The sequence below is a fragment of the Cupressus sempervirens genome, chromosome 9 (genome assembly GCF_028749045.1).
Source record: "Cupressus sempervirens isolate cs-2001-9-10 chromosome 9, ASM2874904v1, whole genome shotgun sequence".
Classification (NCBI taxonomy): Eukaryota; Viridiplantae; Streptophyta; class Pinopsida; order Cupressales; family Cupressaceae; genus Cupressus; species Cupressus sempervirens.
In genome coordinates, this window is record NC_143126.1 from 370,404,936 (window position 1) to 370,431,610 (window position 26,675).

The 26,675-nt window shown below is 34.3% G+C and overlaps 1 protein-coding gene across 10 annotated transcripts in view; it reads left to right on the top strand.

Annotated features, from left to right (window-relative positions):
- The first annotated feature begins 13,749 nt into the window (after positions 1-13,749).
- The window catches only part of ALY3 (DNA binding protein), a 129,771-nt gene continuing 116,845 nt past the window's right edge, over positions 13,750-26,675 (top strand). For 7 of the 10 annotated variants that reach the window (XM_089800153.1, XM_089800160.1, XM_089800156.1 and 4 more), the window contains exons 1-3: positions 13,750-14,303; positions 14,715-14,855; positions 15,048-15,337. In XM_089800153.1, coding sequence (XP_089656279.1) covers positions 15,230-15,337 — 108 coding nt within the window. In that variant the 5' untranslated portion in view covers positions 13,750-14,303; positions 14,715-14,855; positions 15,048-15,229. Of the gene's footprint in view, positions 14,304-14,714; positions 14,856-15,047; positions 15,338-26,675 lie in introns of those variants that run through there. The other 3 variants (XM_089800158.1, XM_089800159.1, XM_089800154.1) reach the window with 2 other exon arrangements.

Here is a 26,675-nt window from a genome sequence, read left to right on the forward strand (position 1 = left end):
ATAGAACAAAATGATGACACTGACATTGACAATCTTGAAATTGACCAAGAAATAGACCTATATGAATGGGAGCTAGTATCCCAAATGGGTACCTCCAAAATTTTTACAATCAACGAGCTTTATCTTCTAAGAAAATGAGACATTGATATCAATCACCAATGGAATACAACATTAACTAAATAAATCAATTGGAGAGTTTTTGGGAGGATCTAATTAAGAAATTAAAATAAGAAATTTGGTGGGTGGAGAGGTAATTTACTAAGTCTAGCTAGTAGAGTTACTCTCCTCAAAGCCTATCTTCAAAGTATTCCTACGCATGCATTGAGCCTTTTTAGGATCCCAAGAAAATTTATCAATGTAATTGACAAAATTCAAAGGAACTTTCTTTGGTTTGGTACAAAGGATAAGAAGAGAATGGCTTTAATTGCTTGGGATAAGATTTGTAAACCTAAACTGGAAGGGGGTTTGGGTATAAGACCTACCAAAAGTATGAATAAAGCTTTATCAGCTAAATAGGGTTGGAGAGTCTACCATGATAACAAGGAATGGAGCTCTATCTGGAAACATAAGTACCTTTCTAAGGCTCTTTCCTTTGTTGATTTTCTATCCTACCCTATTGTTCCTTCTTCTTCTGCAATATGGAATGTGGTATAGGGAACTAAACATATTTTAAACCAAGGTTGCAAATGGAAAGTAGGTAATGGGAGTAAGATTAGTTTTGGAATGATGAATGGCTTCTGATTGAGGATTTTGATGATAAGACTTTTGCGGACAGATGCAAACAAGTTTATGGTGAATTTGTGGAGGATTATTGGGATTGGAGTAAATGGGTCAATATTGATGACATTAATAAGGATTTTTCCAATATCCAGTTGGCGTTGAATGTTGTTAGCCTTTACCCTAAAAAAGAAGATACTTTGGTTTGGGGGATTGAACCTAGAGGATGTTTGAAGGTCTCTTCTATGTTTAAATCAGAGGACAGAGGAAATAATCCTCTATGGGATAAAGCATGGATTAAAGGGCTTACTCCAAAAATCAATGTCTTTTTTTGGACTTTGCTTCAAAACAAAATTTTAACACTGGATAATTTGCAAAAGAGAGGAGTCTACTTGGTGAACAGATGTCTCTGTAAGAAGAAATTTGAAGACAGGAACCACCTTTTTTAAATTTTTGTTTTAGTCTGAATGTTTGGAACTATCTTCTCAAATACTAGAATTTAAATTGGGCTAAACACAATGACATTGATCTTTTTTTCAAGGCTGGACTTGTCCTACCAAGAATGATGATATTGGTTTTCTTTGGAAGATTTCTCTACCTCATCTTTGGTGGGGAATCTAGAAGGAGAGGAATGATAGAAATTTCAGAAATAAGGAGACTTCTAATTAGGTTTTAGGTCATAATATAATCAGAGCTATAAAAGAGAATTTCAAAGCTCAGAGGAAAATGTTTGATGAGATTCAAATAATTAATCCTATGAATGCCAAAGATAATACTAAAAAAAAAGGATCGTAGACCAAATTTTTAGTGGAGATCTCCACCTATGGGTTGGATTAAAGGAGATTTTGATGGATCTACCAAAGGGAACCTAGGAAAAGCTAGATGTGGAGGTCTATTGAGAAACCATTACAACATGGATGTGGATATTGTTGCAATCCCTATTAGGAAGTCTAGTAGTCATAAAGTTGAGGCAATGACTGCTCTTTTCACTATAAGGATGGCTATGGAATCTAGTTTTTAGAATCTTTGGTTGGAAGGAGACTCTCTTAACATCATTAACATGTTGAACAAAAAGAGTCTAATTACTTAGAGTATAAAGGAAAGTATATTGGAAATAAAAAGACCTTATGAATAAATTTGATAATGTCTATATTTCTCCCATTTTTTGGGAGGGCAACAAAGTTGTTGACTGGATTGCTAATCAAGCAGTCTATAGGGAAACTAGGTTGAGTTGGCAAGATGATCTAAGCAAGGAAGTCGAGCTAACAAAAATTGTTAATTATGATATGATGCATGCTAATGAAGGAAAGATCGTGCATGATTGAGGAATTTATTAAGGGAAGCGATGGGTTTGTGGTGGATTTTCTGAGTATCCCTAGGTAGTAATTTTGCATAATCATGGATTATACTTGACATGTATGCAAGGTTAAAGGTTTCTTGGAAATTATTAACAACTTAGGAAAAATACATCAGAAAGATCCATATTAGGTCTCCACTTCTTAACATTCAATGTGCTTTTTCTCGAATGACCATGGACCCCCACATAACACCATATTCATATCTTCCTTACAAGTAGAAAGAAAGGAAAAGAACCATCTTTTCATAGACCACAAAGGGCCCATTTCCTTTTGATCGTAGACCTTAAAATTTCAATGTCTGGCCTCAGCCCCCAAAATTTACCAACTAAGGTAAATTCCATCGAATGTATTAAATACTCCAAAATGGAGTCTGGGTTAATAACTTGAAACTTCTTTTTTCCCAATAAGAATTAGAAGTGACAAGTGGAAATGATGACTTACCTATGGGATTTTCCCAAATAAAGAAGACCAAAGAGGTCATTTATCCATATTACCCTAATCCACCTCATTAGATTCACATGGGGGACTAGTACCTCAAACACTATTCTTCTCATGTGAAGCCCTATGTCCCCCTCATTTCCTTTCTGGGGCCCTACGACCTACAAGAGCTTCACCACAAATGACATGAACCACAAGATCATTTGTGTTTCTAGTTTCATTTGCTTGCTTCGAATCATTGTTGCAGTCCATAACTCTATGATCGTTGTTTGTATCCAACTTCCTGCTCGAACTCTCCATTCAAAAAATTAATGATTGTACGTTTTAATCAAGAGGGAGATTCTTTACTAATGAGGGGAACAATTAAAATAATAGTAAAATGAAGGTATTTCTATCAAAGGATATTGAAAGGGTGAATTTTTAATGAATGAAAATATTTTACACCACACATGTATCACAACACATGTAATTCAAATACTATATGAATAATAATATCTTCATTTTCATGACATGTAAACTTTTTCTCTCAAATTGTGAATTATTTTATTAGTGTAAGTGAACATTCAAAGAATAAAATTGAGGGACTTGCTTTCACTTATGTTAAGGTAATTGTGTGAAGGAGAAATCTTATAGGTGGAGAACATTTACCATTTAGAGGTGAATGCATTCTCATTCAAGACATGTGATTTGATTTTTATATCTCAAACAAGAGGCAGTTAGGTAAGAATATGAGCAGAAATCAAAGTGAAAATGAAAATAATTATTATTAGTTACCAATGAAATAAGATAAGGGTGAACATGAGTAGTTTGGAATTCTTCTTCTTTCTATTTATTCTCTTCTTCTATTTGGTATACACGTTTTGAACATTTTCTTCAAGCATGCAAATATGATGTGTCTTTGGTTTTAAGGTGCAGATATAATATGTTTGTTTGTAAAAAGTCAAGTTTCTATGAGCAAGTACTAGCTAGTCAATGTAGCTATATGTTATAACTAAGAAATTGTGTTCATATTTAGTATCAAGAATTATGCATACACTAACCTTATCATCAATCATGTTATCTATAGCCAATAATTCTCCAAAAGACCCCACCAGACCTTTAAAAACATCCTTGTACCAAAACTCCAACGAGAGACCCAAAAGTCTTACCCAAATAGGGGTCCTAAGGGAAAAAAACATCAGAAAGATCCGTATCAAGATTCCACTTCTTAACATTCAAGGTGCTTTTCTCGAATGACCATGGACCCCCACATAACACCATATTCATTTATTTTTTACAAGTAAAAAGAAAGGAACAAAACCCTCTTTTCATAGACCACAAAGGGCCCATTTCCTTTTGACAATAGACCTTAGAATTTCAATGTTTGGCCTCAACCCCAAAAATTTACCAACTCAAGTAAATTCCATCGATGATATTGTATAATCCACAAGGGGTCTGGGATAATAACTTGAAACTCCCCTTTTTCCCAACAAGAATTAGAAGTGATAGGTGGAAATGATGACTTACCCATGGACTTTTCCCAAATAATGAAGACCAAAGAGCTCCTTTCTCCATATTACTCTGATCCACCTCATCAAATTCACGTGGGGGACCAACACCTTGAACACTATTCTTCGCATGTTACGCCATATATCCACCTCATTTCCTTTGTGGGGCCTCATGACCTACAAGAGCTTCGCCACAAATGACATGAACCACAAGATAATTTGTGTTTCCAACTTCATCTACTTGCTTTGAATCACTATTGCAATTTGTAACTCTACAACAATTGTTTATATCGAGCTTCCCTTTCGAACTCTCCATTCAAAAAATTAATGCTTGTAAATTTTAATTAAGAGGGGGAATACTTTGCTAACAAGGGGAACATTTAAAATAATAGTCAAATGAAGGTATTTCTATCGAATGATATTGAAAGGGTGAATTTATAATGACAAATGAGATATTTCCATAAGTAAAATATCTTGTTTAAGAAATGAAAATACTTTACACCACACATGTATCACAACACATGTAATTCAAAATACTATATGAATAATAATATCTTCATTGTCGTGACATGTAAACTTTTTCTCTCAAATTGTGAAACATTTTATTAGTGTAAAGGAACATTCAAAGAGTAAAATTGAGGGACTTACTTTCACTTATGTTAAGGTAATTGTGTGAAGGAGAAATTTGTAGATGAAGAACATTTACCATTTAGAGGTGAATGCATTCTCATTCAAGACATGTGATTTGATTTTTATATTTCAAACAAGAAGCAATCGGGTAAGAATATGAGCAAAAATCAAAGTGAAAATGAAATTAATTATTATTAGTTACCAATGAAATAAGATAAGGGTGAACATGATTAGTTTGGAGTTCTTCTTCTTTATATTTATGCTCTTCTTCTCTTTGATATACAAGTTTTGAACATTTTCTTCAAGTGTGTAAATATGGCGTGTCTTTGGTTTTAAGGTGCAAATATAATATGTTTTTTTGTTTGTAAAAAGTTAGGTTTCTATGAGCAAGTACTAGCTAGTCAATGTAGCTATATGTTATAATTAAGAAATTGTGTTCATATTTAGTATTAAGAATTATGTAGGCTCGATGTCAATAATCAATCATTCAGTCTTTACAATTATTTATATAATTGCAATGTCTATTCATGGGTTTCTTGTAATGCCCCACGTAGAGATCCTTGGAACACAAGGATAAAACATGCACTAATTTTTTTTCTTAAGATAGGTTACTTAACAAGAACATAAAGTAACCAAGTGCAAGAATGAAACATCTAAATAAGGTGATAAGAATAGGGAACATGACTAAACTCACATGTTCACCTACACTAGTGAAAGTCTTAGAAACACTTCCAAAGATCCCTAAGCACTAAACCATAGCTCACAAACTATAGATCATACAAATCACAAGAATATACTAAGGGGAATGTTAATATATAAAACCCAAAGTAAAAGCTCCTATCATGGTTAGACATACAAGTCCATTTCCATTAATCATATTATAATAAAAAACTACAAGTAGAGACCATCAAACAGTCGTGTACAAGACGAGGGCTTAAAGTTACAACCACTCATCTATTGGACTCCATGTTGAAAGACAAATGTTGAATCCTGAAATTGGCTAAGTTTGAAATTGTGAAGCCCTGAAATATGACTAAGTCTGAATTTCTAAAGCCCTTATATTTTCTAGAATCATTATCTTAACTCGAAGAAGTTTGGAACCTATCTCAAAAGAATCGTTGCATATATTAAAATATATCTTAAGTATAAGGAATTAAATATATACCAACTTATATTTAAATGATAAATTTTATTCACCATATAGCTGATCTGTTTTACTATGGGAAGATGCAAGATCCAAAAGGGTAATCAAAACCATATTTCACATCTTCTCAAAGTGTGTGCAAACACTTATTGTTTTCCATGTGAGGAAATAACCAAGATGCTCATGCAAGTTAGGATTTTCTCTCGCTCGAGTTTCCCAATGAGGTGCATGAGTTTCCCCGTCAAATGCACTCAAGACTTTGTTCTACCGTGTGAGGAAGTACACACTCATGAGAGACAATGGATGCATGTGTGAGAGAATGTATGCTTATATGAGAAAATACATTCTCATGTGGTAGAATGCTCTTCCCATGCGAGAAACATTAACAACACATCAACAAGGCAAGAATAAAATACATTAAAATATGAAACCTCCACACCAGGGAGTACTAGATCCACCAAGCTTAATGAATGATCACTCCAAAGCACAAAAGAGATCAAAGAACCCTCACATACTAGAATGAAGAAGTAAAAGCATCTATCCATCTAAACCATAACATCATGACCAAAACATGAATGTAAGCAACATCGTAGTAAGAAGGATTAAAGAACCATAAGATATTATCTCTAAACATGATATAACCAACTCAATACAACCATGCTTGTTTCCTCCCTACCATAATGACATCACAAGACCTCAAGGGCCCTAACCATACCCTCAACCATGAATCTCAAATTTCCAACAAGATAGTTGAAGTTGTCACACGAGATATTTCTTACCAATAACCATCAATTAACATCATAAGAACAAGTACATCCAACATGCTAAGCTACCAAAAGCATCACTAATCCAAAGTAGTGGTAAGAAACATTGTCTACCAATATGATATAACATCATGATAAAGGAATGCATAAAGTAACATACTAATCATCATATAAACATGATATTAAATGCATCCAAAATTAAGCATACATCACAAGAGAACATAATTCAAATACACCAAAGTACCAAGTGAATATCTAGCACCAACCTTAAACTGGAAGTAGACCATCTTTATACACTAGTCTCCAATAGTGGTATATGTAGCTACACCTCCAAACTAGGTGGTACCCATAGGTCCACACCCATTGTGCCCATGGAGATAATAACCCGACCACAATCACATAAACAATCACCCATGGCTAACATACATGCCAGTCAAGGACATGATACCAATATCTATATGATCATGAGACAATGTAGTACATCAGGTCACTGGTCAAATCTCTATAGGATAACTATGTAGGGACTCTAGTGGAGTGTAATTCGCTTGGCATCAGAAAACCCAAGAGTGATCTGATTTACTAGGATTTTCAAGTTTTATAACTTTAATCCAAATACAGATTTAATCCTTGATCCAAGCAGTAAATGCGTGGCCATGTATTTAAAACCGTTGAATTTACAAAGAAGAACAATCTAGGATTGATATAGAGGAATTTAAACCAATTACGTAAAATTAATTTAATGCTTTTACTAAAGCAAATTAACATAATTGAAAATGTAGAAAAGAACAACACATAACAAGCTGACAAAAAGTAAAAAATGAGAGATAAGAGGCACAACACAATTTGATCTCGGAGTTCGCCTTGTCAAGAATATGTCTCTGGGTCCAGCTCCAACTGGTGGATCAATCTGATTAACTCCAAAATCAATTACAATGTGTTACAGAATCAACCCCTTGTAGAAAATCAACATTACACTACTTCGATGTTCAGGACTAGAAATACGACCTCCAAAATTTTCTCTTTCCTTCTCAGTAATGATTAGTCCTTCTAATTCCTCTCAAAGATGAAATAATCACAATAACTTTCATAATTTTCATGCCTCAAAAATGGACTCCTATCCCCCTTTTTATACATAAATTTGGCCTAAAATAGGCTAAAACAAAAAAATACATAAATAGGCCCTATAAACATTTACATCTCGTCTAACCCCCTTTTTCTATTTTATATTTTTGTCCCTTAGCAAGTTTGAAGTTAAAAATAATAAAAAATTAACAATAAACCTCATTTAAATAAGGTTGGGCGGATTTTTTATGGATATATAACAAATCTTCCTCTAGTATCAAATATATTATAAATAACCCATTGGTTGGCCTCATTTTTAGGAGGGCAATGGTTGGGAGTTCAACTCCCATCATCTAATTCCTTTAGTTCAAATTAAATAATCATTTTCATTTAAATTTGAATTTTTTCCCTCTCTTTAAGATGTTATGATGTCATGCTGACATCATCAGAATCCACACTTTTACTCGAACTTCAAACCGTCATAACTTTCTCATTCGATCTCTATTTTTGACGAAACAAATGCCATTGGAAAGCTTTTGACAGGCTCTTTCATTTGAAATCCATTGTTGACCACTTTTGAGATGATTATTTTTTCACCTTTTTATGGCCTTTGGTCCCGATTTGACCAAACTTTGACTGGTCATAACTTTGTCATCTAAAATCAAATTTTGCCCATTCAAGTTTCGTTGGAGTCAGAATTGTGAGGACTTCAATATGGTACTGATTATTGGAGGATACTTCAATTTTCAGTGAAAATATCCTTCAGATCAAAGCTAAACATCATGCAAAAACTCTCCCTTGTGAGGCCATCACACAATGTCCTCGGTAAACCCGTACAAACACCTACCCTCAAAAAACTCGTATAGACACATACCCTTAGATCAACCCATACATGTATTCTCTTATCTTATCTTAGTTTTATTACCCATTAATTCATTTAGTTATCACTTATTAGAAACTTCTTCATGTTTACCTTATCATAGATGTTACTAGGGGTAATGAGAGAAGCCACTCCACACATCTACCCTGAATACCCATGCTCATTACATAATGAGTGTCCAAAGGCAATGGAAGTTCCCAACCCAACCCCCAAATGAACAATCCCTTAACCAACCTATATCCAAGAGTTTGGGTCTTGCAAGAACTCGTCAAATGCATGCGCACATGCTCATGTGTGGGCACAATTAACTACACAAATTAATCAATAGTACTAATGTAAGGGTTAGATTTGAGAATAGCAACAAAATAAACAAATATAACAATCTCACTCAATCGACCTATACCTAGGAGTATGGATTCTACACGAATCCCAATAAAGAAACAAACACCAAACATCATGAACTCGCTCAACCGGTCCACATCTGGGAGTACAGATTTACACAAATCCTAGTGTCCAGGAAATAATAACAAGGGTTCTTTAATTTTACTTATTGAAAACTTTTCTAGTAGTAAGGCTATAAAGCCCTCTCTGATTCTTGTGAAAAGGAAAGGGTCTAGAAGTGAGCCCTACTTTAAGAAAATTAAGGTGGAAGAAGGGGCTAGTGTTAGCAAGAAGGTCTTCAAACATGAGAGAACTAAGAAACATCTTAAGGAAATTACTAAATCTAAGAATTCAAACAATGATGAGAAAACGAAAAATGGGGGATCTTAGTTCTAACCTAAACAGTTACTCTAGGAATAAAGGGGTGTCTGCTGGTAAAGACAATTTTGAGTGAAGTAAGGATAGAAATACAAACTCAAATGTGGGGTCGGAAGTCCTCGGGGAGGATGATGATAAACAGAGTGATCACCCTTCTCATAATGCCAGTGAGGGGAAAATGGAGGAGGATACAGGTAAGGAGAATGAAGATAAAGGTCTAGTGGGGAAGGATAATGACTAGAGTAAAGGTGAAAATGAGGAAAGGACGAAGAATATGGACACTAATACCAATACCCAGATCAATACTGCGACCACTTATGAGCCTAGGAATGTGGTTAACATGAGGAATGAATCCGAGGATGCTAAACCTTCCTTTCTTCACACTGCTAGGCTTAAAGCGGAGACTTCTCTTCAGGTTGTATAATGAAATAATGGTTCTCAAGAAGAAAATGGGGATTATGCAAAAAAAATTGGATGAGGAGAACACTAATAGAACCCAGATGGAAGTGCAAATTGGTAACATCCCTAATAAGCTTAAAGAGTATGAACAGGAGCTTCGTTACCTTATAAAGGAAAGTGGTCAAAAAATGGAACTAGTCACTTCCAGTCTATGTGCTATGACGACTAGTTTGGGTAAGAAGAGTAATGAGGAGATAATGTCTCTTGGTAATGCAGTGATGGGGAGTCTAGGTGGGCCTAGTAAGAGAACCAGGTAGAGCATAAGGGAAAAGGTCGCTGAGGCTCATGTTCTTTTTTCGACTGACATTATCCAGAGTACTGTAGAAGCAGGTAAAGAGGTGGTGAACATTATCAAAGAGTTGTTGTGGGTGCTAGTTATGGAGTGGGTGTGCTGGTTGTTGGTCTGGGCAATTTTTTTGGTTTTTTCTTATTTGCTTTCCAGCTTGTTTAAAACTCTAGGTTCTAGGCCCTTGTAAAACCTGGACTTTTTTATGGTTTAAACTTTTGGTTTTAGGTCCCTATAAAATCTGGTTTTTATGTTTTAAACTTTAGGTTTTAGGTCCTTGTAAAACCTGGTGGTTCTTTAATGCTTATCTTTAGTTTGTTGTAAAGGGTTTTGGGTCTCTTCAAAACTTGCTTTTACCATAATCTAAAACAAGGGTTCTTGATGAGAAATAATAAAACACCAAATATAAAAATCACTCAACCAAGCACATTGTTGGGAGTACAAATTTGACATGAATCCCAATGATGAAAGCATAATACATCAATGGCTGGATTAGAATCCTCACAGATAATCCAAAACCACGACCAACATTAGTGTCAAGAAACACCCAAGAAGACTGAGTGACAAACAAAATGAGGTAAAGTAAAAAAAAACTCAAAATTCAATGTTGAAGAAAATCAACAAAATTAAAACCTTTTTTACAATCAGGTATTAAAACCTGAAATATCAAATAAAATTCAGGTTTAGAGTCCATATGCAAAAATGACCAGCATATCGATATGAAAACCCATAACCCCAAGTCAAGAGGCAATCAAATGCTCATACCATACCCAACCTGATAGAGCCAAAATGTAGTTTTAGAAGGGAACACTAGTTCTCTACCTCCTAGGAAACTACTATACAAAACAACTAGTAAACTACCATCCAAAACATATTTTGAAATGGAGCTGAAACATAAAAACGGGAGAGCCCTACCTAGCAACCAAAAGGGAAAATACGATAATGCTTGTGATAAAAGAATCGCTTTGCTAAAGCTATCGAAAGTCTCAGAAAATCAAGGTCTCCCTGAGTTAGATCCAACGAGATCAACCTTGTGTCAATCCCACACCTGCAACTCCCACAACAAGCAAAACATTAGTTCCTCCTTAAGAGGATTTTAGATTTTGCTCTCCAAAATCAAGTTTTAAAAGTGAGAAACGAGAAAGAACTCACTTTTTGGGATATATATTCACTTGTAAAGTGAAATATTAAAGTAGGAAAATAAATGGCTTAATTAAATCTATTTTTAACCCAGACAAAATCGAGCAATTCCAATTAAATGGAATTCAACTACAATAAAGATCCCAATAATTAAAATAATTACATCAAATAATAAAATTCCCTTAAGCCATTAAATTAGAATATTCCTTAGTAACTTCTGCGACAAATGCAGATATCTAGATGCACACACAAAATACTAGTCTAGTCACAAATGCAAATGAATCTAGATCTATCAAATCATTAGAGGGTTTAATTAAATAGTTAAATAATTAAATAAGATACGTTACCCATATAGGGATGACATTTACTAAGTATAAACAACCGAATCACTAACTCAATGTGCCACTATCGGGGATATAAGTCCTACACATTAAACAACACGATCAAGTGCAATTGCATGTAGTAATATAGTCGAAGTGATAAACACATTAAATCCCATAATTAATCATTTAAATAGCTCATTTGCACAAATTACAAAAATGAACAAGGTAAATGTTTGTAGCACGTAATTTCATAAATCTAATATGGATATCTCACTTTTTTAATTATTTAAGCATATAATAATGGAATTAATAACAATTACCCAATCATAAAAAATGACACTATAAACATATAAGTCAACATGGTCAAATACATGAGTAAACACTACTACATGAACCTAGTCAAGTGTAGCAAGATAGTAATACATAGTGCAATCTTTGCACACATCTAAGGGTGATCACGAAACACTATCATGATACCATAACAATGCAGGAAACCACTGGCACAAACCTCACTGAAACCATCCAATACATCATACTAAACTAGTCAAAGGCATAACCAATCAGCTAATGCAATAATATAAATCAAATCACCCCAAGGGTGTCGACCACTCATGGTCCCAATCATGATCACTCACAGAGAAAGATCATCAAGGTTTCATCCACCAAGATGACTTATAGAAATCAAATGGGAGAGGCACTGCATTTCTTCTAATGGAAAAAGTGAAATGCAACATGCATGTATTTGTGGGTTTGAATACATAATATGGATTTTGCACAACAATATCACAACTATCATAAAATTGTCTCCACTATTGTATAATTTTGGTTATACGAATACAATTCACTCATGGTCCTTGAACTTGTCATTCTATCCTTAACTTCAAATATGTTGTATGGGACCTCATTAGTCTCTTTAAAGTGAGGGGTTAATCTTTTTGATTAGATAATTGTGATCTTAAATGTATGAGATGGATTTGTAAGAATGGTTTAGTGATAACTTGAGAGGGGTTATTAATGTCAGACATTAACAAGCTTCAAATCCACTGGTTAAAGTCTAGTCTGCTAGTAGAATCCATATAGAAAGTTCATGTTTAACTCTATGGTCCATGACAAGACACTAATCTATGAGGATCTTGATGTATTTTCAAAAACAAATCTCAAATCGTAAGTTATTTTACTTTTGTTGTAGCAACGGGTTTAGTACAGTTTTATTCTCAACAATATTTGTCATAATGCAATCATATGTTTAAATGGTGCATAAAAAAGACCCCACTATATTAATATGAGAATTATCAAACATTGAAGGTCTGTAGTTGCTGTTTAAAGGGAGTTTATGATATATTTTAGACCTATACATATGAATACCCTCTCAGATTAGTAGAGCACAAATGAAGAAAGCTTTGTGTCTTGTGGATGTCGCATTTCTCTATCTTCAATCAACAAATAATGTTGGATGAGTTGTCAAAATTTTAAAGCTTATGAATTTACTTGGGATTGAAGGTAGAATGAAAAATTGCTAACAACTACAATGTGTACCATATTTGTTAGAACTCCAAGTGCACACAAACATCATTAACAATAACAAGCACACATTGACATTAACATTGATTGTTCTAAATAAGATCCATCATATGCACCACAACAAAACATTAGTGAAGTTCAAACTTAAGACCATTTAAATAACATAAATTATTATTAACGTCACACTAGAGAGCCATCCCTACTATATATATATATATGTGTATATATATATATATATATATATATATATATATATATATATATATATATATATATATATATATGTGTGTGTGTGTGTATATATATATATATATATATATATATATATATATATATATATATATATATATAACCTCTATACCTAAAATGGGCCTTAAGCAATAAAATAAATAAGACACATATTTCCCTATTATAATTTTGTGGAGTATTAACTTATAAATGTTAGGGCCGTGGGCGACATATAAATTGTCTCTACTAAATACATTTCGTCGCATGTGCATGGATTGATGGAGATAGGGTTTTGCATGTATAACATATTTGAAAACGAGTTTGAAACATCACGAGCGCTCGCTTAATTTTGTTTTATGTAGAAATAAAAAGCATGTCTATTTATAGTCTCCGCCCTTGTCTTGGACCTTAATGGGTATGATAAAGAGATTTGAGCAGCATGCATACATCCTCTCTCTAGGTTATCCTCCTTCCACACGCAAGAGATTTGAAAGTTGGGAAATTTAAAAAATGGTTAGGGAAATGGTTTGACCGATTGAATGGGTGAGCTGAGCTGAGTGGCAGTGGCGCCAATGGGAGCAGTCTCTTGTCCCCCATCCTTTCCCTTCAAATTTATCCCATTTTGGCACGTCTTTACGCCTTTCCCTTCCGTGAAAAAGCATTTTTCTAATTTTTATCTTTTCTCTCTCATCTAATACTAATAATATTATATACTATTAGTTTTAGCCAAGTTTTGAATACAAAAATTGTGTGCTGGAACAACACCAAACACCGAACACAATACAAGAGTGGAGAGGAGAAAGGGAGGAGGAGGAGGAGGAGGAGGAGGAGGAGGGGATCTCTTTAACCTAGCGAGGCCAAGCCAAGCGAAGCGAGCTTTATTTATTTGCAGGCATCTCGGGGGTTCGATGCTGCTGCGCTTGGGCGATTTCAGGTTGTAAGGTTTGCTGGATCGGCATCGCTATTCTTTTCGATAACTACGGACTCGCTCTTGCCTAATCTATTTTGGGCTTAAGCAGATCTCTCGTACATGCAAAATTTTGTTCCATTGATTTAAAACCTCTTCCCGGAACGTTTTGCAGCCGCGTCCAGAGTCTCGTTATTGGTGTGAGTTTTCAGGGCAACTTCCTATTCACTTTGATTTCAATGCCATGCATCGAATTCTCTTTTTCGATTCCTCAGCTACTTAAATTGGACCCAATTTATCCAACAAGAGTTTACTGAGCTTATTTTGATTTTGAATAATGCGCAACATTGTCTAGATTTCTACCGTGTCCTTTATCGAGTTTAATTTAGTATTTGAAGTCCATGGCTGCTGATTTCATGATTTATACTAATGGAAGCTTTTACTGATTTTCTTTATCCCTTCAAGTTGTTAATTTCTATTTTTATGATTTCCAGGTCAAAGCATTTCTATACGTATTCGAAAATGTGTCCATGTTTATTTATTTATCTTTGGTGTATAATTGCCGTAAAGTTCATGGCCACCGGAGTCGTATAACGAGAACTTCTTTGCAGGCTATATAATGCAGGAGAACAGATTCGCAGCTGAAGGGAGAAGATTTTCATTAGCCAGAGAAACTTGATTTATTCTTTTGCGGATCTGACTCAATTTGTCACGTTACTTGCCTAGTTAACCCCCGGTTGATTTGGAAACAGGTTTGCTCTCATTATTCAACATTTAAAATTTGAACTCAATCTATCTTTATATTTCAGTCGTTTCTAAGTTTTAAGACATACGGAGGATTAGCAGTATTTTAAAATTTTAGTTCTTTCACATTACATTTTCAACTTTTACAATCAAACTCACGGATGGACTTTACCTTATCTACCGGATTTATGGATTTGCAGCCTCACTGGCCGAGTGCCCTTTCACAGCTATAAATGCCATACCGATTTTTGTGGTTTAAGGGAAACGAAGTGGATGATTACCAGGCACAATATGATACTTAGAGTGATCAGCGCATGGGATTTGAAATAACTTATTTTCTTAATTATTTTTTGCGGTTAAACAGTGTTTAAGGAAACAGAAAATGGCCTCTTCAAGGAAACCTCGATTGACTAGTAAACGCTCTGGAAAAGCCACAGATGGGCCACAAGAGAAAGATGATGGTGGTGGCACATATAAGAATCGGCAACGGGTCAGTGCTATTTATTTTTGCAATGTGTGTATTTTAAAATTACAGCCTAAAATTCTGCCAATTTGGAGTTTGAATTTTATATTTTCTAAAATAAAATTTCAGTAAAATGTGTGGGTAGAAAGAACATCGTTGTGACATTATTATTTTTGGATTTTTCCATGTGTGTCTGCAGATTTCTGTGCTTTAACGTTACTCACCCTTTCTTATTATGTTCTGCAAGCTGTCATTATTTATTGTGTTAAGTTTTGAGCATGTTTATAACACTGCATCTCACAATTTGTCTTTTTGATAACAGAAAACAAAACAACTTTATTCAAAATTTAAGTAAAGAGTACACTGGTGACATTTAAAACTGATTTATTTAGATGGCACATTCAAGGAAACCAATGAATATGTTTGAATTGTGTAAAAAAGGGAAAACACCGAGCACTCGAATGCCGTAAACAACGTGACCATTTCTTATTGATCTCTTCACTACAAAGGTTGAATTTGGTAATGGAGAGACTTGAGTATCTAGATAGAGAACTTCCGTTGGAGCAAAAGACATGTTTCACAGAGCATAGCCATTGGCTTGTCACTTGTCATTTTACATGTTTGATTGAGACAAACAAAGTTATTTACTAGAACTTATTTGAATAGACATCAACATCTGAAGGTACAACAAAAAGCTTAGCTCTTATTGAATGCATAATCCTAATTTCACGCGTAATCATACAACCTAATTGTCTGAGGCACCATAAATTATTCGATGTAGTTGCTAGCTCTCAGTGGCACAGTATGTATTATTTCTTTTATGACGGTAGAAAACACAGTAGATTGGCTCTATTTTTTCTTATAGTTGACTTCTGGACTGTGCATGGTTTAACCACTGGGTTAAGGTACTTTTTGTCAGAGAAAATATACCAAATTTCATAATTTCTGGAAATAGTTAGATTTGCAACTATATGATATTATGCATTAAAGAGTAGTTCAACTTCACTTTGAACACATAATGGCTGATGTTAAATTGATAAGTGGGGAGATATTTTCCATAGCAAGTCAAATTGGGATATTTCTATCCAGACTCAACAGTGTCTCATTGACTGATGTTTCATGAGTAGTGGTTCACATGAACTCATCTCTCACGAGAATGAATGGAACATTTAGCACTCATTGCATCTAGGTGATGCTCATAGAGGTGAAGCACTGAGACTTCCTGGGAGTTCACCCATCCTAGTACTATTCCAATTTGAGTGTGCTTGACTACAGTGTTTTCTCCATGGTTATATTGTCAACTAGTTTTTTTCCTTGTGTTGTTTTCTGCTTTTCATAAATAGACCTACAGTTAGGAATCTAGGCCCTCAAGAAAATAGAAAAAACTGAAATTTGAGTTTCCATAAGAAAGTAAAGACTCATTGGAAGCTGTAATATGAAAATCCTATCATCATTCTAACTATCCGAGTCTCTTCCTTCCTGTTAGCTCCGTAAAGGTCACGACTCAAAATTATTAGCATTTACATTGATCTTGGCATCATAGCAGTACTTCAAAATCTGACAAGTACTTCAAAATCTGACATGCAGCTTTCAAATTCATATTCCAAAATTCAAATCCAGTAAGCTTCAGTAGAGGTTACATGAGAAGAACTGATTATATTTGATTTTGGAGCACATGCATGATTTTAGAAGAGGATCCACGGAGACGGGTACTTGGAGACTGTTAGTGGTACTGGGACAATTTTTTTTTAAAATAGGAGATGGTGGTACTTTGAGACACTGCTATTTTTTTTAATATAATTTAATAATTTATAAAAAATCTGAAAATATAGTGGACTGGAACTTTAATTTAATGATACTTGGAGACTGTAACACCAAAATCCCCTACCAACATTGATATCCCCGCTCATTTCCACGGTAACAGTTGCTCTTAAATTTTTTAAACCTCAAAATGACATCCAAAACCATTAGATCTTTCTCCACCAGTCCAACAAAGTCTCCGTGGATCTCTTCAGTATGGTAGACACATCCCAGTCTTTGGTATGCGTCCAAGGGGGTTGGGGACGTGTCTCCGTGAATCTATGATTGTAGACCTCGAAAAAAAAAATCTCTCATGAATCCTTAAATCCATGGAGCCATTCAAAACCATCACAGACCAAAATGAGAGAAATTCACCGAGCCATGTTGCTACAGATTTGAATCTCAGGATTAAAAATCAACCTCTTTCACACATTTTGATTAGACAATAGAGTAGACCTATATAAATGATTATCAAATCCATTTTCATTTTTACAAAACAGAGAGTTGGGGGTTGCCAATCTGTAGATTCAGTCAATTTCTAAGAGTCTTCAACCAGATACAAACTTCTTATGTCATCTAAGAGCATTTCCTTCACTTCAGTCAACAAGCTAAAAGCCAACAAACACCATCTAGCTTATCAGTTACTCATAATGCTTCCTACATACCAAATAAACATCTTATTCCAATATTTGTTCTTCTATAGGCCCAGCTTCTTTGTCCTTGTTTATATCTGAGTCAGATATATCATATACTGGCCTAAAGAAGGGTATTTCAGGTCCTCCGTTCTGTCTGCATGTGCATGCAGATCTCCAAACTTCTTGAGCTCTCATTGGCCCTGCATCACATGCAGCTGTTAACCACTTTCTAATTCTATTGTTTTGATAAGAATTTTTGGAAAAATTAAATGCCACCTTTTTCTAGATGAAGGCCCAAAGAGTCATATGCAATATCATATTTTCCCTTGATCCTTTATCAATCTACGCACTGATTGTTGAGTGCTGGAAACATCTTCAGTATCCAACTTTCTTTCCACCTTTATGATATACATAGCCATCTTATGGAATAGAACATAATGGATGGATGGGGTTGTCAATGTTGGGCTCTTTCGTTCTCTGCTTAGAACAACCATTAAACATGGGCATTTCAAATTCCCATTCATCCTCTATCCATTCTTCTGCTACCCATTTAACCTCCGCTTAGAACTAAATTCGAACCCCAAGCCAGAAACATTGCCAAGATATCAGCATCAACCCAATTTTAGTATTCTGTTTTCATAAATTCCTCTCTCAAGATTAAATCCACAATTTATAAAAACAGAGAATCGTGTATTTTAAACAAACAAACTTAGCAATTTTGTATAATTTCCCCTATAAACACCAGCTGTTGCTTGATTGTCAAGACAGTGAAATTTGCCTACATTTTGCCCAGTCACCTTCAAACACTCACACTTATTGATTTGTAAAACACTCTAATGATAATAACTTTCCATCTTTCCTTTAAAGTTGAGAAATTAGAGGAATTCACACTCTGCAATAAATGCGGTCTCTCCCATATGTCACTTCAATGTCAGTCTTGCTTGAAATGATAATATGCTTGTATCTAAGGTGCAGTTTACGAGATTTCATCCCAATTAAAATCATCAACTTGTACCCATGGCCCATGGGTAAACTGGTTTGTCATCATTGAAGGATATTACCCACTTTGATAAATAATCTTCCACCCCATTGCCAGATCGGTATATGTGGATGATTTTAAAATCCTGAAATGAGTTTAAAATTGTACATTTAGATAAAATGTATTTATCTATTTTCTATGCCAAGGCTTTCTTCTGTTTAAGTGCATTAACAATAATCAATGAATCTACCTCCAAATAGATCCTTTTGAGTTCCAACATTTTCTCTGTAAATACACCTTCAAATGCTGCTTGCGCTTCAGCCATATTGTTTGTTCTGTCTTACAATTTCTTGCCTTCTAATTCAGTGAAGTTACTGTTTGAATCCATTTCCACAAAGCCTGCACCCAAGGGACCCAGATTTTCTTTGATGCCCTGTCAAAATTAATCTTGAACCATCCTTCCTCCGGAGGAGCCCAACTCACATATCTATGAACTACCTGGATGGGATTTACTGTTTTTAACCTTAAAGGGAGAATGAAAATATCATCAGGATCCTTGGATCTTCTTTTCCGATCATATCAGTTTTCTTTGATCTGTATATACTATAGAACCACCTTTAGTTTACTCCCCCTTCCCCCAGCACAGGTTGATTGTTTGATGAACATGACATCCCCGCGACCTTTTCTGCATGTGCAAGATAGGTTTGTTTTCATTAACTTGGGATTATTAAATTCTGTTTTTTGCTTGTATCTTCCCTATCTGCACCAAGGATTTTAAATTTATTGCAAGCCTTGATAATCCTTAGACAGCTAAGAATATCTTTTTTGAAGGGGCAGTGAAAATTACCTCATTTTTATCCACAAGTTCTCTGCAGGCCAAGCCCAAAGTTAGCTGTCAAATGAGTAGTTGTATTGCCTTTTACTTGAGTTGAGACTATTGAAATATGTTGAAGAAATTGGCGACATCTTGAGCTTCTTCCAGAATATACTCTAGTCTTCAGCTTCCGCAGTTTTCATTATTGTAGCCTTTATCAACTTTTGAAAATCTCCTTCCACTGATATTTTCTTCCATTTGCATCCTTACTGTTTTAAATTTCAAAGATTAATTTCATAGGCTTGGCCTTGATGTTAGCATTCCCAGTGGTAAAAGTAGGGAAGGCAATGAGGAACTGGCCTTGCCAATCTCCAAAAATTATTCTTATAACCAACCTGAATCTCCTTTTGTTGCTTTCTGAACATAGTAGGATAGCAGAAATTGTTGGTTTCATTAGAAGTATAATATAATAATTTCTTGGAGTGGCCAGTGAGATTGCTTACAAACTGTTGTCTTAAATGCTTCGTTTTTTAAAGGGAGGGATTTACTAATGAGACACGTAATTGCTACTATGGTCTTCAAATCTTATGACCATAGCTTAAAAACTTGGTTTTACTCAGCTGACCCAAATTTTCAAAATACTTGGGACATGTCAAAAAATTAGCAATAACTTGACAAATTTATCAACCATTAAAAAATACAATAGTTTCTAAATATATGCTTTAAGAAAAATACGTACTACTGAATTTATGGACCTCAGTAGTTTTCTTCATATATAGATCAAAATTAGAGTTGGATACTCTTCATAGTTTAGAAACTAGTTGAAAGGTTCAATAGGTATTATTTGGTGATAGTTTATGCACTCGATAGTCATTTCTTAAAACATTTTAAACAATGATAACTAGAAAAAATCTTATTCTGCTCTCATTTATTCTTATATTGTATTTATTGTAAAATCTGTTTTATTTTTTTTCTGAGTAGTGTTAATATTTATGAAAGCCACTTATCTGATTTGCCTTTGTTGCTGGTCCCAGCGATTTGTTATTTGCCTTTTAAATAGTCTTTTATATCCTTAGATACTGATTCCTCTAATACAAATTTTGTAATATTTATTCACAGGATGGTTGATTCTATCCTAGGGCAGTCTGCTTTGACTTGTCACTTTAGACAGTTGAAAATAAATAAAAATAAAACACAACTGAATGTGAATTTGTAGACTGAAATATTTCCAGTGCCTGAATTAATTTCTCAACTGGCAAACACTGCCCACAAGTGAAAATCTGTGCTTAAAATTATGCCCTAATTGACTGATTTTGATTTACTTTGTGCGTGTGCCAGTCTGTTTGAAAATAATGAAAATGTTACCATTTTTCATCCTAAAACATTCAATCTTTTTTTGTTTGGTGCAACTTTTGCAGGAAGATATGATTTATTGCACATTTTAGAAAAAAATGTGCCACAATTTTTTTGGAAAATTTGTTGCATTTCTTTCTCATGATTGGTTGTGTCTGGAAAATTTTGACAATTTCTGCAAGTACTAACTGGTCTTTGATTACACTCATGACGACTGAAGCAATCTTTAATTGCTTTTACTTAGTAAACATCCTAATTAAGTTTATCTATCCAGTATTGCATTTATGTTTGATGTAGATAAGTTAGATGCTAAAAACATTGTTTACTATATAGCTTTGAGGTTTTGCTGGGGAAATTTTATTTAAAAACCCATTAATTTCATGATTAAATTCACTTTTATTATAAACAATAATATTGAGTGTTAGGAAAACATGGCTAATGTAACTTGAAAAAGCAAAAAGATCAGGAGTATGGTGAACTTGTTAAACAGTGTGTCTTTGAAGACTAGTGATGGAATGTTACACAAAAGATGTATAGAGGAATTTGTACAATAAATAGCATTTATTAAAAGAAATCCAAATATTTTATAGTTGCGGATCATGTAAAACCTTGAGGACCATTTTATATTTACAAAAACCTTCAGCAAGTGTTATGCCCTATGAACCATTCATTAGAAAGCCCCTTAAGCTAATTGATGAGTAGGAGATCTTTTCCACAACAAGTCAAATTGTGATATTGCTATTAGGATTCAATTGTGTAGTTTTTGAGTTAAACTCATTGACCCATGTTTCATGAGTAGTGATTCTCAAGACCCCATCTCACATGAGAATGAATGGAACATATGACATGACACTCATTGCATCTAGGTGATGCTCACAATGGTAAAGCATTGGGGCTCTCCGAGGGGTCACCCATCCTTGTACTACAACTCGAGCACACTTTTGGCAAATGGGATCACAAGTAAAGTTGGCTTAACCTTGGAGGAAACTTTGTCGTTAAGTGTCCTTGAGCTGGAGCAACATTAGGGTGAGTGACCTCTTAGGAAGTTTCAATGCTTTACCTTTGTGAGCATCACTTAGATGCAATAGGTGCCAAGTGTTCCATACATTCTCATGAAAGATGGCTTCTTGTGAACCACTGCTCATGAAACATGGGTCAATGAGCTTGACTCATAAATTATGCAATTGAATCCTAATGCAATATCACAATTTAACTTACCATGGAAAAGATCTACTTATTAGATGACGAGCTTAAGGGGCTTTCTAATGAATGGTTCATAAGGCATAATACTTCTTGAAAGTTATGCAAATGGGTTGCAAGAAAAGTGGGCTTAACCGTGGAGGAAACTTTGTGGTTAAGCACACTTAAGTTGGACTATTATTGCAAAGTCCCAATGCTTCATGAACCTCACTAATGAAACATGGGTCAATGAGTTTGCCTCAAATTACGTAGTTGAAGCTTGATAGAAATATCACAATTTAACTTGTTGTGGAAAAGGTCTCCTACTTATCTTTGATGAGCTTAAGGTGCTTTCTAATGAGTGGTTCATAATATTAGAATTTTGTAATGTTTTTTAAATGGTCATCTTAGTTAACCTTTAGTTTATTATGTTGTGTCTATTTTTCGTCTTTATTTTTCAATTGCTTCTTTTAGAAACATTGTATTTGTAAATCTATATAATGAGCTTTCATTTCCTTTGTTTAATAACAACATCAATGCCATAACACATAAGGTGCAACACTTGTTGAAGGTTTTGCAAATGGGGTTGGAAGAAAACTAGGCTTAACCTTGGAGGAAACCTTATGGTTAAGCGCTGTTGAGCTGGAGTAGTATCGGAATGGGTGATTTATCAAAAAGTTATGGTACTTCACCTCTGTGAGCATCACCGAGATGCAATGGGTTCCAAGTGTCCCATTCATTCTCAAGAGAGATGGGTTCTTGTGAACCACTACTATTGAAACATGGTGATTGAGTTTGACTCAAAAACTACAGAGTTGAATCCTGATAACAATATCACAATTTGAATTGCAGTGGAATAGATCTTCTTATCATTTGATGAGCTCAAGGGGCTTTCTAATGAATGACGCTTAAGGCACAACACTTACTAAAGGGTTTGCAAATGGGGTTGCAAGCAAAGTGGGCTTAACCCTAGAGGAAATTATGTGGTTAAGCGTGCTTGAATTGGAGTAGTATTGGGAAGAGTTACCTTTTGGGAAGTCCCAATATCTCGCCTCTATGCACATCATCTAGATGCAATGAGTGCTAAGTGTTTCATTCATTCTCATGATAGATGAGTTCTTGTGAACCATTACTCATTAAACATGGGTCAGTGAGTTTGACTAAAAAATTATATAACTGAATCCAAATAGCAATATTTCTAACATCAAGCACATTTTATTTGTCCAGTAGATCTACTTGTGTCAAGCAATTATTTTGCTATAGCTTCCCTAATTGTTACAATCATCTCCAGTGAATTCCTTGACAAACCTCTTAGATATGTAGTCTATAAATTTCTTTAAAACCCTTGAAGCAATAAAAGACATATTCATTGATGCATTGATGCTTTGATGTTGATGCTACATCATTTGGTGATGTAAGTTTAAATGAAGTGATTGAGCTACCAGAGTTTGATTTGAATACAATTACATTGAGGAAATAAGCATTCTTCAGGAAGCTCTAGAAAGGAAGAAGAGGCAAGAAATCTTGAGGGAGTATAAGAAAAAACAAGTCTTGCAGGAAATCAAAGACATATTCATTGATGCTTTTAGCATCCGAAAAATAACTGAAGATAAGCCTATCATAGAGTAACTTTTCAACATTGTGGAACCTTTTTGTGTATATATACTTACAGAGCCCGTTATTGTACTATATACATATATATGCATATATGCACACATTTACATACACATATTCCTACACACGTGTATATATGTATATGGATGTATATATGTATCTATATAATTACACATATATCTACACACATGTATAAGCAGATGTATGTTTGTTTGTGTACATGTATATGTATGTATTTGTGTACATATGTTTATGTATGTTTGTATGTGTATGTAATTATGTACATATATATTTATATTTGCATACCTAGAAATATATTCATTTATATATATATATATATATATATATATATATATATATATATATATATATATATATATATATATATATATATATATATATATATATATATATATATATATATATATATATATATATATATATATCACATGTACATACATGTATATTATAAACTAAATTATATATCAAACATGGTACATAAAAGGAGAAGAGACTTCATTATAACGCATTGAAACATGGGGATGGATCGCAGACCATGGATCCTTGCATTCCCAAGACGGGGGGACATGGATGGCCCACCCCCCCTCTATTGCTCAATCATTGCTGGACTGCCGGGATGACTAGAGGTCCAGGACACATCGGGGACACCTAGTCCCCTGAGCGTTTTGGGGGCTTTTAGAAGTCTCTTGTTCGTAGACATTTATTAGTATATGTTTTTTTGGATATTTGGAAGCAAATTGGATATAACATATATTTTTGGCTGATCAAAGGACATTGTCAGATGATTTAATGTAAACCTAATATGGACAATTTATGAGGGTTTATAGCTGCTTTTGCACACATTGTTGCTGATTTTTCTACCCTAATAAAATTCAGAACTGTGGTTTCTATGTTGGTTTTTCCATGTTAGCAATTTGTGTGGTTCTCCTATCATATTTATCCAACAACTCATTGTCTAATTTCATTTTCATATATGGTTGATTGAAATGTATAAGGGTTTCATATAATAAGCGGTGAATGACAGTATTACTAAAATATCAGTCATATGTGGAAGTCATCTTTGAGTATTTGACATATTTGAGACATACAATATATATCTCAGCATTTAGCATTTGCAATTTAGCCATTTTACTAATTTGCCAAAGTTTCGTTTGAAATGTAATTCTTATACATCTTCTCTATACAAGCTTTTTTGTTACTATATGTATATCAGCACTGCCCCCTGCTACCCCCTGTATGCTGGCCCCTTGTTGTCCTGAACATAGGCCTTTTGTCCCCCCTTCTCCCCAGTGAGTGGTGGAACACTATAATAATGTGAATATTAAAGTACATATAAATTAAAAAAGGGTATGCTTAACAAGATGTGCACAGGAAGCTGAAAAAGGTTGTTTTTAAAAATAATAAAATGCACACAAAATCCCCATGAATTCTTTAGAGGCAATACAAATATATGTGTGTCTGCATTTGTAGATATGTGTGTATATATGTATGCATGTACATGTTTTATTTTAAATGTACACGATTGTGTATGTATGTATATACTATAAAATATTATGTATGTATATTATAATATGTGTACATTCATACACACACATGTACATTATTGTATATGTGTGTATAAGTGCCCAACCTTATTGCATACATTTATAAATAGAATACCATAGTATGTATGTATATTATAGTTTATGTGTGTATACATACATTGTTAATTCCTTGTAACTTTGACAAGATAAGTGTTCTGAATTTCAGATCAGTCTGATCTAGATGCATGAGTTGCCTTAAGTATTGGTCACTAGAACATAGTGTTCCCTCTAGATAGATTGGCATCTTCCTTGTGGCTTTTATAAGCCTTTTTATTTACTAATGTGGTAGTTAGTTACTAACCATTAGTAACTCTTGGAATGTACACCAATTTTGAGGAAACAATTATGTTGTTAAAGAAGCCAACCTAGAGAGGGACATGTCCATTCAATGAACATGCCCCTTGAGTTAGGTATAAGGGAGGGTTAGATTGCAGCTTAGAAGACACACCGAAATCTATAAGTCTGCTCTTCTAGCAATCTGCCCAAATAGAATCAAGATTAAGAGGATTGTAAACATTTGCAGAAGATCCATGACATCGACATGGTATCCGAGCAAAGGCTGCAAATGAAAACCAGAAACTTAAGATGTTGGTCTCATATGTTCTTCACAGTAGAGAAGAATAAAGACATTGAAATAGAGAGACTATGGGTACATATAAGGTAATCATAAACCAGGTTGTTTATTGAGAATAATTAAATTGCAGCCGTCTGGAGAATTTCCCAACTGCGTACTCACTCATGTATCTTGCGAGAGTCTTACAATATTCTTAATACATGAAATTCATTTCCAGACATTGATATTAGAAATGTCGACACCAAAATTGTAGTATTGAAGTTTGGAGCCTTACATTATTTTGATTGATTGAGAGAAAGAGAAGTTGCATTACCATTAGTCATTATTTTGATTGATTGAGAGAGAGAAGTCGTAGAGGGAGGGCATCGGGGAGATAATGTGGATCGAAGGATAACAGGAATCCACCTAGTTGAAATTTGTTTTCAATTGCTTACAATTCTTTAAAGAGAAGTTTTTTTTTTTCTGATACCTTGCGACAAATGCCCTCCACCACAGGTCAACGATAATGTGATGATCAATTATGATGTGCACATTCCTACACTGTTTTGATTTCATGGTCAACATGGTTTCAGTTGAAGGTTTGATTGATATCAGATGATGCCACCTAAGCAGTACTGAATCTAAGAGATTCTGACAATGTACATAGGGGTTTAATCTTCTAATCGAGTTAAATGATTTTGTGGTTGTTGAGATTGGTATGGCAGAAACCTTGAAGAGAGTGGAGGCTTGTACGGCTATGATTGTTTAAAAATATGAAATATGAAATGATGAATTTTGTAAGAAAGTTGGAAGCAAAAACAGAATTATTGGTCT